This window comes from Octopus sinensis, linkage group LG14, assembly GCF_006345805.1.
Source record: "Octopus sinensis linkage group LG14, ASM634580v1, whole genome shotgun sequence".
Classification (NCBI taxonomy): domain Eukaryota; kingdom Metazoa; phylum Mollusca; class Cephalopoda; order Octopoda; family Octopodidae; genus Octopus; species Octopus sinensis.
Genome location: NC_043010.1, coordinates 43,699,739 through 43,715,423, shown reverse-complemented (window position 1 = coordinate 43,715,423; position 15,685 = coordinate 43,699,739). Strand labels below are relative to the sequence as shown.

The following is a 15,685-nucleotide window of genomic DNA, read 5'->3' as shown; positions in this document are numbered from 1 at the left end:
CCTTCAGGTCACTCATTATGTGACAACCATCACTTTCTCTTTTACCATAGCCTATCTCTATGATTATCCATCCCTCTCTCTCTCTTCCCAACAAACATGTAACTGTGATTACTGCTCGCACCCTTACTTCCTCCAGTATTGTCTCTTCCATTACTCCCTCTTCTCCAATCAGTTTCTCCCATCATACTCTTATTTCTTTCACCTTCGCACCCTAGTGCATATTCTATCATTGCTCTTTCTCCGCCACTCTCATAGTCACATTGAATGGAGGCAACATAGAGTAATGAAGACTGGTTCCACGGAGTAGAAGGCGATCTCAAAATGCTGGTGCTACAATAAAATACACCAATGTAGTGTGTAGGTGGTTGGTAAAAGAACAGACAATGTAGTGTCAAGAGGACGTTTTTGTCTCATTGAAGGCACTACAACCACCCTAATGGGTGTACCCAGTAAATCTGTAAAGTGGTAGGTATTCGGAAGAGCATCTAGCTATAGAAGACATATCAAAAAACAGAACAGCCAAGCAAGTGAGACATAGTCAAGGGTCATAACTCTGAATAAGAAGTGACTCAGATCATGACAACTTATCCAACTTATGCCAGCGTGTAAGTAAATGTAAAATAATGGTAAGTTAAAGATATATATATCTTCAATTGGAAACACATCAGATAGGGACATTTACATCCATACACCACAAAAATTATGACAAACACACACATATAGAGGCTTTAAATCAGATTCAGAATAATACTTACTTCATCACAAACCTCCAGAAGGCACTGAACTGCTTCTCTCTTTTTGCTCTCCTCTTCAGATAAAGGCAACTTCTCCCTCTTGTTTACTCCTTTCTGCCGGCGCCCTTGAGTAGTAGTCCCTGCCACAGAGAGCCCTGCACTAGTGGAGAGGGAAACTTTAGTATTGCTGACACAACTGACTCCCTTTGATTCATCTGGCATAACTTTAGTGGTACTCTGATTGCTCGTAGTAACCATGGGTTCTCGACGAAGGTGGGACAAGCCAGTAGTGATCCCTTCAATAGGTCCACAGCTGCCACTATCTTCATGACTGTCTTTGTCCCGTTGCAGGAGCAAACTAATAATATAACGAGAGTAGACTGACTCAATACCTCGCATGTCCAGTTCTGACTGAAACCAGTTGTGCACTGAACTTGTGGACCTTCGCAAGGAGGATGTAGATGACAGTGGTGAAGACATCATCATCATCATAGTAGTTGTCAGTAGAGGAGCTACTGATGAAGAAGACACCGGATTCTGCGTTGACACAGACTTTGAAGAAGAATGATGGAGATTTGAAACAGCCACAGTACTAGCATTAGTTGCAGCTGCTGATGTTATTGTCATGGTGACAGCAGTGGGTGCTGGCAAATCCTTGGTAGTCTCTGATGAAGAGACTAGGCTTGAAGATAATGACATGGTGGAAGAGGAAACTGAGAATGGAGGAGAAAGAAGGGGAGGAGGTGAGGTGCGCGAAAGAGGAGAAGATTGAGGAATTCGCACGCTTATCATTGTGGATGAGGTGCTGGTGGTGATAGTATTTAACATCAGTGAGTCAGCACCTGCCACCACTGCTTCTGTTGTTGCTGGCGGTGGTTCCACAGCAGAACTTTTTAATTCCACTTCAGCCACACCTGCATACATCCGTAATTCTGGATCTCTCATTAGAATTGTACACACACCTGCTGCTTCTCCTGCTACCACTGCAGTTGTTTCCACCCCACCTGCTCCTGAGTCTGCTGCTTCTTGGCAGTTGCAGCACTGCTGATATTGAAGCCAGGAACAGTCCTGGCCCTTAGCATTGCTGCTGTTGTGGGGCCAAAGGACAAAGGGTGGATGAAGCATTGGGGCAGGAAAAACAGCATGTGGTTGCAGCAGTAGTACTAGAAAGAAGAGGAGTGAAAAAGTGATCAAAATAAACGAATGTCTGGTCAGTTGCAGCAGAGAGAGAAGAAAGAGTTGATGGCAGAACAGAGAAAAAATAATAGTAAGTGTTTTCAAGTGCCATTTCAGTTTGGTGGTGAAAATGGGAAAGAAATGATGTGTTAGAGCATTGACTGCAGTAGAGGCTAAACACAAAAGGAGTGTAGTTTGCAAAAACAAAAAGAGCAAGTAACAGAGAAAGTATGGAACTGAAAGAGTTAAAGCTTGAGCCAAACAGATGAACAATATGGGCATAAGTGAGCAAAGGACGGCTGTTGGTCTTAATAGAGTCAAGGGATTTGAATGTTATCAGGGACTTGAAGGTGAGGCCTGAGCTATAATTGCAAGAAGTAAATGATTTACTTTGAATTAAAAAGAACAATAAAGTTGGGGCGACTAAAGTGGTAAAGCAACTGGAATTCAATTTAAGCGACAGTGTTTCAATACAGTTATCATACAAACCACATTTTCTCATAGTAGTTAAGCTGGCCATAACGAAACAAGTGAGCAATCCAGCTGGAGTGGTTTGGGACTAAAGTCTTTAATTATTAATAACCTTTTTGTTTTAAATCTACTTCTTTAAATATATATTTAGAATAAATTATAATTATGAAGAGAAATATGTTCTTGGTTTTCTTGAGTTTTTAAAAATTTTTTTGCAAAGCTACTTTTTAAAAAAATTATTTAAATAGAAATAATTAAAATAAAGGCAGAAAGAATTTAGAAGAGAAGAGGAATTTCGGTGAAAAAAATATTAACGAAAGAAAAATGTTTTACAACAAGTCTGTTAATAAGAATGACTAACAAGACGGCTAAAAACTGTATAAAAGAGTAAAGTAAATCAACCAGCTTGCAAGCCCCAGTGCTCTCACCAAGAAGCAAAGTTATAGTGTGTGTGTAGGAAGGAAAGGAGCAACTAACAAATATAAGGGATACAAAGCTTCTACAACCACCAAAGAGATTCTTGCTGGTTTTGGCAACCACTAGAAGTGAGGAATTATCTTCACTTTTGTAGCAGCCAGCACTACTGTTCAATGCAGGAACACATTCAAGCCATTGTTGCACCACACCATTTCTAGCCATGGTTAGGGGGGGCAGCCCTCACAGCGCCGTAACCAAAATAGCTACTCCATCATCAGTCTAAGACAGCAGCCCTGCAAAAGAAAGAAACAAATAAACTGTAGACTAACATTTTGGTAAGAAATATACAAATAAATTGGTATTACCACACATACAGCATAAAATTTAAAGGATAACATGATGGGTAAAACATCAAACTTATAGTATTCTAAGTTAAGATCCTGTCAGAGTTTAACTTTTATTCCACCAAGGTATGTACCTATAACAGTGGACTTCATTCAGTTGAGTATATTGCTTCTTCTACAAAAATTAACCATATGGTTAATCTATGAATTAACCATATAGAATTAAAACATACCCAAATGCTGGACAGGGTACTTTACAATATTCAGTTCAATAACTTGCTGAGTTCAAACCCTGCACTATTGATTTTGTCTTTCATTTTCTTGGGATTGGTAAAATAAATACCAGTAATAATTATACTTAGATGTCAATTTAGTTAACTTTATATTACGAGGGGCGTTCAATAAGTAATGCCTCTGACCCACTTGCAGTTGTTTGATCTAGCTGAAATTTTGCATGTGCAATTATTTATATCGCTATAGATTAAGTGGCAAATTACAGCTCTGAACTAATTGTGGTTTCTGATTTACAGGTGTTTGAACTGAGTCAAGTGTGAAACGGAGCCTGTTGAGTGTCGAGCAGTGATGCGGTTTTTGTATTTGAAAGGACGCACACCACGGGAGACTTTTGATGAAATAAAAGTAACTTATGGTGATGATGCCCCATCATATGACCTTGTAAAACGCTGGCATCGTAAATTCAAACATGGTCGGAACTTTGTGGAAACAGCTCCCAAATCTGGTCGCCCCCTTCTGCCATTGATGAGGCATCTGTTCGTCAAGTTGAGGCTGCCATTTTGGAAGATTGACGCATAACTATTCGCCAAATAGCCCATGAGGTCAAGATTAGTACCGGATCTGTGGAAACTATCATTCATGACCATTTGCATATGCAAAAGGTGTCTGCCAGATGGATTCCCAGGTTGCTCACACCTTTCCAGAAGCAAGAACGTGTCGATTGAGCGAGGATGAATTTGAAGATGTGCCAAGAAGATGAGTCAAAATTTTTCAAAAGACTGATTACACAGGATGAAACCTGGGTCCATCACTATGATCCAGAGACCAAAGCCCAGTCAATGCAGTGGAAGCACCGTGACTCACCCCCTCCAAAGAAGGCAAGGGTGCAGCCCTCCGCTGGCAAGGTCATGCTCACAGTCTTCTGGGACCAGGACGGAGTAGTGATGACAGATTTCCTGGCAAAGGGTGTCACAATTACAGGAGTCTATTATGCTTCACTTTTGAGGAAATTAAGAGAAGCTATCAAAATCAAGAGGCGGGGCAAGATCAGCAAAGGCATTCTCCTGCAGGACAACGCTCCGATCAACAACTCGCGTGTCGCCAGATCAGAAGCACAGGTGTGCGGCTATGAACTCATCCCCCCTACTCTCCTGACCTGCACCCTCTGATTTTCACCTCTTCCCAGCCATGAAGTTGTTTTTGAAAGGAAGGCGTTTCCCAGATGATGCAGCCTTGATTTCTGAAGTCATGTCGTGGTTGGAGGACCAAGCTGGGGTCTTCTACAAAAACGGTCTTCAGAGCTGCATCAAACAATGGGAGAAATACGTAACCCTGGGTGGTTCCTATGTAGAAAAAGACTAATAACTGTGCCAAGTTTCGTTGCTCTACTGCTATGGGAAGTGGGTCAGGGGCATTACTTATTGAACGCCCCTCGTATCTCTACAAAAATTGGCAGCATGCCTCTTCAAAAGAAATTGATATCATTATCATTAAAATGTAGAAACAGACAAATGCAACCTAAATGCTTCTCAGTATTTAGTTCTGTCCTCTAACCCTTAAATTTAAAGCTCATCACAGTGTGACTTTCTTTCATTGATCCAACCCAGAACCCCCCCCCCACACATATAATATGATGGTTTAAAAGATTATATTTTTACATAGTATGTTTAATGCTTTATGCCAATGTGAAAAGTCATTATTCACACAAAATCATTTCTTTTCCTACATTGATTGATACAATTTGGAGATGTATTGTAAAATTACTTGTGCATCATTTTCTCTAGTAGATGCCATTCACTATGGCTAGACACGCTATTTTTACTAACAACCATAGTAAGAGTCATATCAAGATCTCAACTATATCATGCATGATGAAACTATAATAATGATCAAAACCATCCTTGCTTACAATGCACTAAAATTGTAAGCAAGCTTTTTCCTTTTTTATTACAAGATTAAAATAGGTTTAAATATGTCTACATACAATCAAATTTATTTTTGATGACTATTCTATAAACTATTTCAAACATATTTATGCAGACCTACAATTTTGGATTAAAATCATATTTATTATTCCATATGTAGTAAATAGTCAAGTGCTTAAGTTTTCTCATCAGAGGAATCTATCAACAAATGGTAGTCCAGTTTAATTTGAGGAGGTAGTTGTAGTACTCATACTTTTCTCAAAACATTTGTGGAATTAGTAAAATGACTAAGACAGGGATCAAAGCTTTCACAATTTGCATTATCCCAAATAATAACACATTCATGTTGTTATGTATATACATACACACATGCAGAGACCAATAAAATTACAAATGCAGAGAGTTATATAATTTATTATGTATAATAGCAACTATAACCATCAACAGATATAATCATATTGGATCATCCCATAAATAATGCAGTTTTTAATTTTATACTGCTTTTATTTTTCAAAATTTAGATAAACAAAGTTCTTTTCTCATCTAAAATATACTCTCCTTCATTTTCTACAATGCTCTTCCATCTATCTGGTAGAATTGCAAGGTCCCTCTTCCAAAATTCACTTGTCTGTGATGAAAATTACTCCTCCAGTACTGTTTTGACTTCATCTACAGAATTCATATTTTTTCCATCAAAATGATTTTGAAAACTGTGGAATAAATGATAATCAGATGGGGCAATGTCCGGCGAATATGGTGGGCAAAGCATTGTTTCCCATTCAAACTGCTCCAATCTTTGGAATGTCATCCTTGTTGAATGTGGCAGAGCATTATCCTGTTGGAAGAACACCTTTCTTCTTGAAACAAAAGATGGTTGTTTTTCTTCTAATGCTGACTTAAGCTGCTCACAGTAGATCACATTTGTTATCATTTGGTTTGGGTTTAAAAGTTCAAAGCAGACTAAACGTTTCATATCCCATCAAACAGGTAGTAACACCTTATGTGGGCGAAGACTTTCTTTAGCATGTGGTGCCGGTGTTTCTCTTTTCCCTACCAACTCTCTTTGGCACTTGACATTTTTACAGAGAACCCATTTCTTGTCACCAGTCACTATTCGGTCCAAAAAAGGTTCATTCATGAGATGTGACAGCAAAGAACTGCACACATTCACTCTCTGCGTGGGACTAGACTTGGAAAGTTTGTGAGGAACCCATTGGCCCAATTTCCTAACTTTTCCAATGGCACGCAGGTGTCGATGAATGGTTGAATGACCAAATCCAAGATTCTCTGCTAGTTCCTCAACAGTTATGAGAGTTTGTTCCACCAGGGTTTGCAGGACATCCTCATCGAGCTCTACAGATCTTCCAGGATGAGGCTGGTCTACTAGGCTGTAGTTTCCAGCTCAGAATTTCTGGAACCATCGTTGACATTGGTTTATGCTTATTGTTCGATCCCCATATACTGCATTAATATTCCTTGCACTTTCTGTTGCATTGTTGCCTTTATTGAACTCATAAAGAAAAATATACCGAATATGCTCCTTTGTCACTTCCATTATAGCTTTGAAAACATAACTGTTAAAATCGAACTGTACTCTTCAAAACTTGCACTAAGAATAAGGACATGGTATTATTATCTGCTTCTAAAGCAAGGTGATGCAGGTAGTTTATCCCCTCTTGACTTTTAGTTCATGCAATTGAAAAAGACGCATTATTTATGGGATAACCCAATACATGTGTACAACCGTAGATATTTCTTGTCCCATACAAGCATACGCACATGTGTCAATTGAGATGAGCAGTGTCTATAGACTTAGCATTTCTCCTACAAACGGACGCAATGTAATTAATGTCTAATTTAATTGCTGGTTGATGCCTGTAAGGAAAATGTGGAACCTCTAGTTCTGGGATGGAGGTATGGAAGCATTTAAATATGAGGCTTGATTAGCGTGACACAGTAGGAATGATGAGAGGAGGGCACTTAAAGTGAGATTCAGCAAGCGTAATAAACAATTTGCTAGTTCAGAGGAACATTAACTACTGCTACTGATCTAGATTAGGTTCTCACATCTCCATTGGAAAAGGTTTCCAATTCGTGAACACAATGGGTATATGGTGTGGGTACCTAGGTTGCAAATAAATGAAGCCTGTGTACAGAGATTTTAAGAGTAAAGGTGATATGATCTGTGTAGGAATGGGTTTATTTAGATGCTATGAACTATCCATGTCTTCCTAAATCAACACTTATTGAGGTAATTCTTATGTAAGCAGCTACATAAATATAAAAATGAACTAGCACTATGACCCGGCATTGCCGGATCATAGTGCTAGTATATATATATATATATATATATATTATATATATATATATATATATAAGGTATTTAATTTTATAAATGTCATTATAAAATTATAATAAGGGCATAATTATGATAACTATAACTATATTTTATATATTAATTGAATCAATAAAAAATCACTCTTTTTGCCATAGCAACCACATCTTTATAGCTTGCGAATTTTAACCATTGCGGGTCTCATCCTCATCACGCATTTAGTGTCCCTGCCAATTTTCAGCTCGATCCTAGCTCGGCTTGACTGCCATTAACCATCAAAGCAAAATGTGCATACAATTTTCGTCCAAGGACTGTTTTATAGATACAGATTAGCATAGATCTAGGTAGATTTAATGCTAATTTACAAGTATAGAGTGTTGTTATTTTTAGCAATGTTCTCAGTCACACATGGGTGATTCTAGGACAGTTCACCTGACAACCATTTCACATTCGGATTACTCTGTCAAATGTAGTAGTTATTTATTCACATTGTTTTGAGTAATTCATGCATTATCTCATAGTTTCAAGATTTTGATAACATGATTGTTTATTTTTATAATGACATTGTAGAATAGGTGTGAGAAGCTGGATCTGGCAGGTTTAAATGTTAAAGGGTTAAAATTAGAAAATAACACTTTCACATCTTCAACTTGGTTGAAACTTAATACAAGGGCAGGTTTAGGGCCAAAATGACCCCCACTCCCAAATTTTTAGCTAAATCTGAACAACTGTTCAAGAGTTACAAGGTCACTTTGAGATCAAATGTTGGGTGACCTTGCATTTTTCAAATTTTAATAACCTTTATAAACTACATAAAAACATATTTGAAATTGCAATTTACAGTTTTCAAAAATGCCATTGTTTCTGATTTGTGATGAATCAAAATTTCAATAATAAATGAATACTTGAACTGACTCTGACCTCTCAGAGGGATTTTTGAAAAATTCATTGAATATAAAAATGCTTCCCTACCTCATGATTTTTGTAGTATGAATTCCAGTATTTTTAACTATAAACATTGCGTTTCACTTCATTTCAAGAGATAGACTTCTTGAGGACCAGATGAGAAGTATATAAAGAGTTCTACAGTTACACACCATGTCATATCTATACATTATCACATTATATATTCAATATATTTAGCATGTTCCTGCATTGTTATGTATATCTGAATAGAAAAATTTTCTATGTTCTTTTTTTGTTTGTTAATTCCTAGAAGTCTTGGACTATGAAAAGAATTCCTATTATGTATAAATTGTCAGATATTTTTATATCAAAGAAACTGTGTGTTAAGCAAGAAGCAGTGGAAAAATGAATCCTTAATGTAAAGCAATGAAGATTCATGGGCCTCAACTGTTTCAAACCTCTCAGTTGTCCTTGTATCACCTTCCAAGGATCTAGACAATTTTCCATGAAGCCATCATACTCCATTGGCTGTGCAATGTCAGTGTGCATGTACAACAAAGTGTAAATGTTTTAAGAGTAAAATGGGGTGTAAGAGTATCAGCTGTAGTGTGCAAGAGAGAAGGCAACATCAGTATGGTAACATAAAGCATATGGATGAGGAAGACCCAGGAAGATGTGGGATGAGGTGGCAAGAAATGATCTTAGAGGGATGAGAAAGGGCCAAATCAACTGGTGATATGCTGCGCTTGAGAAGACCTGCCTAGCAAAGTAAAATCCATGTCTGTGTACCCCTCTCCCCACAACTCACCCATGCTCAATACTGTTTTCCCCTCCCTCTACTCTCCCCCACCTATCCACTTACATACCTGCACACAAAACACCCTTAAATTGCCTGTCCCCCATTGCTAGCTCCTACTCTCCTTCCAAAATCTTGTGAACTCACCCATCTACCCATCCTCTCCAATCCCCTGTCCACTTCACTATATGCATCACCCTGTAACTTGCATGTATGGCCCCTATCCCCTTTCTGTCACAGCTATACCATCCCTCTCTTCTAATGCAAGATATTGGATTACTGAAGACAACAGACAAAATGAAGGGATCTATAGAGTCTACATATGAGTGGAACTTCTGGAAACAGGCCCATCAATAATTCTGATTGCGACCTAAACAATTCTGAATTACTTTAGTATTACTATATATCTATATTTATAAATATGTATTCTTAATAGCTATGTGTATGATTAAGTCAAACCTCCCAGGACCTAGTTTCAAGGTAGCATCAATTAAAATGAATTTAACATCCATAGACCAGATGTGTTTAAAAAATTTGAGGCATGAACCTCTCTTGATGTTTGAGGCTTAAGCACAGCACAAAACAGGAAGCTAAAATTACAAATTTTATTACTATCACCATTTACAATGTGTGAAATTTAGAGCATTAAATTACATGGTAACAAAACTAAAAAGAAAAAAAAAAAAGAAAAGGTTACTGGCTAGTTGATAGCTAACAAGTCACAAAATATCAAGATTATTACTCTTTTACTTGTTTCAGTCATTTGACTGCGGCCATGCTGGAGCACCACCTTTAGTCGAGCAAATCGACCCCGGGACTTATTCTTTGTAAGCCCAGTACTTATTCTATCGGTCTCTTATGCTGAACTGCTAAGTGACAGGGACGTAAACACACCAGCATCGGTTGTCAAGCAATGCTAGGGGAACAAACAGAGACACGCAAACACATACACACACACATATATATATATACATATATACGACAGGCTTCTTTCAGTTTCTGTCTACCAAATCCACTCACAAGGCATTGGTCGGCCCAGGGCTATAGCAGAAGACACTTGCCCAAGATGCCATGCAGCGGGACTGAACCCGGAACCATGTGGTTGGTTAGCAAGCTACTTACCACACAGCCACTCCTAGATATTTCATTTTAATAATTAGTGGTATCTTGAACCTATGCATTTGGGAGCTTCAGTATAATTATACACATAGCTATACAGGACAATGTTTATAGATAATAGTACTTAAGCTTCATTCATAATTGTTTCGGCCATGATAGGAGCTTGCTGATGGATCAATTTCCAGAGGTTCTACTCTATACGCAAATTTTATAGATCTCTTCATTTTCTCTGTTGTCTTCAACAGTTCAGAGATGTCAAAAGTTTTATCTTTTGCTTAGGGGTCATACCAGCTGTAAACAACATAAATATAAAGAGCATTGTTTGTTCAAGTGAATATTATTTATATAATAAACTATGTATATTTATACTAAATGTCATTCAGTGTACAAATGTTTGTTTATTTAATCATTAGTAGTATAGAAAAGTAGATATTCAGCCCATTAAATGGCCCAAATAATCTACCTATTCAATGTTGAAATCAGCCAGATCCAATCTCTTACACCTACTCTATGATGTCATTATTAAAAAAATATCACATTATCAAAATTTTAAAACTGTGAGATGTTGCATGATGAATTGAAAACAATGTAAATGAATAAGCATTACATTCAACAGAGTAATCTGAATGCTAATGGGTTAGTTATTTTTAAAAATTATTATAGAACTGAAGATGTCATTCGTTTACTGATCTTGCATTAGGCCCATATGAAGAATTTCTTGGTGCAATCATATCACAAATTAAGAAGTCATGGAAAGCATACCATCACCATGAGGGAGTAGAAGATGCTTGGCCATATGTTCTGCATACCCATGTGGAAGCTAGAGACGAAGAGTAGGAAGTAAGGTGGACTTGTCAAGACCTGGTTGAATATGATAGATGACTGTGACAGAGGACTTGGGAAAGTGTAGGCCTTTTGACAGGGTTTGTAACTATGCTGGATGGAAATCTCTCATTGCCCAATATTCCATGGGGGAGCTATGACTATTTTTATTTACATGAAAATAGCTTTACTTATTTTTATGGAACTTTCATTCAAGTAGAAAATAATATCCTTCTGAAGTTTATCTCCATGGAAAACTGTAGATTTTTTTGAAGGAGACATGTAGACAACTAGAGAGGCTTGAAACAGATATGGAACATGAGTGTTCATTTCCTTCCATTGGAAAAATCATCCTCCACTACTGCACAAGAATACCTGATTTCTTTGATATTATTGTCTGACATTTTATACATAATAGGGTATTTTCTTTTAATAGTCCAAGACATCTAAGAATAATGTCCTGATTAATTTTACTTAGACCTTCAAAAATTCTTATGTTTCTTCAGAGGATCCAAGCAAAATTTCATATTCATATTTTGTAAGGAGATATGTACTATGATCTACCTTATAATCTAAAGCTCAGTTCTTTCACTGTATAAGAGCATATGCCCTGTAGGAAAAAGTGGTAAATAAATGGAAAACATAATGGTGCTTAACAAGCCAAATATTGAATATATAATGTAACAATGCATATAGTGCATCATAAATATTTGCAGAACTCCTTCATATATTTCTCATCCAACTCTTAGGATATCTAGCCCAGGAAATAAGGTGAAATTAAATTTCAAAGTAAACAATAAAAGTTAATACTATTTAAATTATGTTTTTGACCTATGTAATAGATTGTGTGCAAATTTGTTATAACTAATTACAAAAGAAAAATGGCAGGGGAACATTATCTTCAATGAATTTTTCCAAAATCTTTCTGAAAGGTCAAATGGTCATTTTAAATATTCATTTATTATAGAGATTTTTGTTCATTACACATCAAAACAATGTCCTCTTTGAGATCCAAAAACCATTGTGATTCTAAATATGTATACTTTTATATAGCTACAACCAAGAAGGAAAAGTTACAACTTGAAGAATGCAAGGTCAATGCTTGATCTCAAAATGACCTTACTTGTAACTTTTGAATAATTGGTCAGATCTAGATGGAAATTTGCTAATTAATTTTTACCTCAAATCTATCGTTATGCAAAGTTTCTGTAAAATTGAAGAGGTGATGGTGCTACTTAATGAGTGAGCTATTTTGGAATCTTCCAGATATGAGCATTTTCATTACTAACACACTTCAACCATTGGATCACTTTTGAAACTGCTGTCACCTCTGACACAATGATCTCAGACCCATTGAGTTTGATGACTATATTGCTCCAACAAAATTTAATTCATGTACATATGTCTCCTCTTTCTATCACCCCCAGTATTCTCTTAATCCCTACTCTATTAAATGCGTTGTCCAATGATTCTACTCCAGATATGTATCCAATATTTTTCTTCCCTATTATGATCTCCATTAACTAGCGATAAATATAAAACCTTATATATTCCTTATAGCCAAAATTTTTTCAGAAAGACTTTTTTCCTCTCAGGGTCAAAATGTACTGCTAAGGAGCTTCAAAGACTACACTCTAACACTGAATATTGCTCACATCTTTGGAGTATAAATATCTAAATAATTTTCTTGAGAAGTGTTTAGTGTGGTGGTTAGTTGTATATTCTTTGTTAGCTGTTTACAATGTTAGTTAAGCTGTGCAAAGACAACAGCCACACTAAAATTTAATTGAGTTTCCAAATATTTTATTAATCAGCCCATATATATCTACAAGTGTATGCCCAATAAATTAATGGAACAACGTTCAGCGAACATAATACTTAGGAATCTTCTGTAATACAACATGCTAGATAATATTATGAAAGTAATGCATAATCTTTGAAGACAAAATAAGTAGAGGGTATTTAAATCACTGCATATAATGAGCATTATTTGATGCAACTTTGGTTGACTACAACAGAAGCATGTTACATAAGAAAAATCAAAAAGGAGGAGAAACCAATTTTGATTTTTTTCAATCACAAATAGCGTAATTCTTAAAAAGCATAATCACCCCCACCAAATATAAACACAAGCTAGATAGCTAACACACTGTCTTCCTATTTCATCATTAGTGTGGTACATTAAAAAAAATAAGGAAAGTCAGCACTCATAGATTACTTAATCTTCTTTAAGACTGGGAAAGTAGTAATTGGATGAGGTCCTCAAAAGAGACTGGGAAAAGGGATAAACAGTGAGCTAGTATTTGGTGAGAACATATATGGATTCACATCCCAAAAACTAAATTCTAATATAATTTATCAGCTATTTAAATTTAACCCTTAGTAAATTACCTAAACTTAAGGTCTGGGCTGTAATCATTTAACATAAATCAGAACTATGCAGAAAAAATATTTTATTTAATAAAAACAAGATATCTTTTGCTTTCAAATTCTTGTCTTGGTTGTTGTCTAACTGATTAGAGTAAATATATAATAGCTAAATACTTACTATTGATATAGGTGTGGCACATATGTATATGTTGTGTATAAGGAAATAAACTAATAGGTCAAAGCTCTGATTTTGGACAACAACGCACACTTTTTTATCTATGTATGACACAGCAGAAACCAATACTTTTGCTGCAAATGTTAAACTTTCATGACAAATTGTCACATTATTGTTATGGCCAACACTTCACAATAGTTTGGTTTCTGCATTCATTAAATACTTCAGTTCTTGATAATTGATCACTCTCTATAAATCTAAATGTCCTATACTAAAAACCTGCTCATATATCAAGAATTGTGCATAACTGCCTATGTTTAAATAGGTATACTCTTTTGCTTGTTTCAGTCATTTGACTGCGGCTGTGCTGGAGCAACGCATTTAGTCGAGAGAATCGACCCCAGGACTTATTCCTTGTAAGCCTAGTACTTATTCTATCGGTCTCTTTTGCCGAACTGCTAAGTTAAGGGGATGTAAACACACCAGCATCGGTTGTCAAGCGATGTGGGGGGACACAGACACACACACATATATATACATACTAGCAGTATCGCCCGGCGTTGCTCGGGTTTGTAAGGGAAATAACTATATAAGCATTTTTAGAGAGTTATAGCCAAAAAATAGGAAAAAAATGCATTAAAAATGGAAAAAAAATTAAGGTAAATTTCTTTTTAAATCGTTGACACATCGTAGATATTTTTAGAGAGTTATTTCCCTTATATAATAGCGAAAAAATGCATTAAAATGGAAAAATATGATGGTAAATTTTTTTAAATCGTAGACTCATTGTAGACGCGTGCTAATACCCAGAAGGGCTCGATATGACTCACGACTATAAGATACCCGGTTTGGTTTTTCTTAACCCTTTCGTTACTATATTTCTGACCAAAATACACCCCTTATGTGTTTCAATTATTTTCTAACGTAATCATAAATTTAGTCTAGTTTCATTAAACAACAATAATTTTTTTATTTATCAATATATTAATGTGATTTTTGGAAGATAATTTAATGAAATGTCCTCAACCAATTCTATACTATAATTTTTGTCACAAAGTGACTCTAATTGCAGGTAGATACAGGTAAATTCAACAAAATATAAAATTATTAAAATTTTGTTCAAACATCGCTATAGAAAATGGGTTATTAGCTAATATTCAATTGGGTATACAACAAAATTTTACGATAGAATTTGTTATTCTGGGTAACTTTCTGATACCCATAATAATATTTATGGCAAAATAGGCCTTAATTTCATTTAAGGTTGTGGGAAATAACAAACTATCCTTTCTTTCATTTTGTTTAAGTTTTAGCGTAACGGTTCATTTTCACCGTAATGATTTCAAATGGGCTCATTCAAAAAAGTAAATAGAAATAGTTTAAGGCTTTACTCTTCTGGGAAAGTCTGTGGCTTGGTCCAGTTTCTTCAGAAAACTCACCAAAAGAAACAGTTTTTAAATTTTCACTCCATTCAGGTACCAATTCGTTTTCTTTATCGCTGTCGGATTCACTGTTTTCACTTTAATAGCTGCCAACTTGCAAAGACAAAGGAGGAGAAGGGTGATAGCGTCAGTGGAACAGTTCGTTCCCTTTGTGTGTGTGTGCGTTTGCGTGTGGTGTAAACCACATTAAGAAGAGCATTTGACATACACACCAGAATGTGAGTTTTCTGTAAATTTTGCTTAATTGGAGTTTAAATTTTAAAAACTGGACCTGGCATGACCCGATGCATTCTACTCTTAAAAATGCTAGGTAAATTGTAATTGAAGAAATCCTATATTGTAGATTTCTATAACTTACAAAGGGAGGCATATAAAATCTGCCTTTTATAATAAGAGATACATATATATGATGGGCTTCT

The 15,685-nt window shown here is 36.0% G+C and overlaps 1 protein-coding gene across 2 annotated transcripts in view; it reads right to left on the bottom strand.

Annotated features, from left to right (window-relative positions):
- Positions 1–15,685, bottom strand: part of LOC115218806 (serine-rich adhesin for platelets-like) — a 69,807-nt gene that overhangs the window by 33,150 nt on the left and 20,972 nt on the right. For both annotated transcript variants that reach the window (XM_029788743.2, XM_029788742.2), the window contains one exon: positions 756–3,091. In XM_029788743.2, the coding sequence (XP_029644603.1) occupies positions 756–2,192 (1,437 nt within the window). In that variant the 5' untranslated portion in view covers positions 2,193–3,091. The remainder of the gene's footprint in view (positions 1–755; positions 3,092–15,685) is intronic.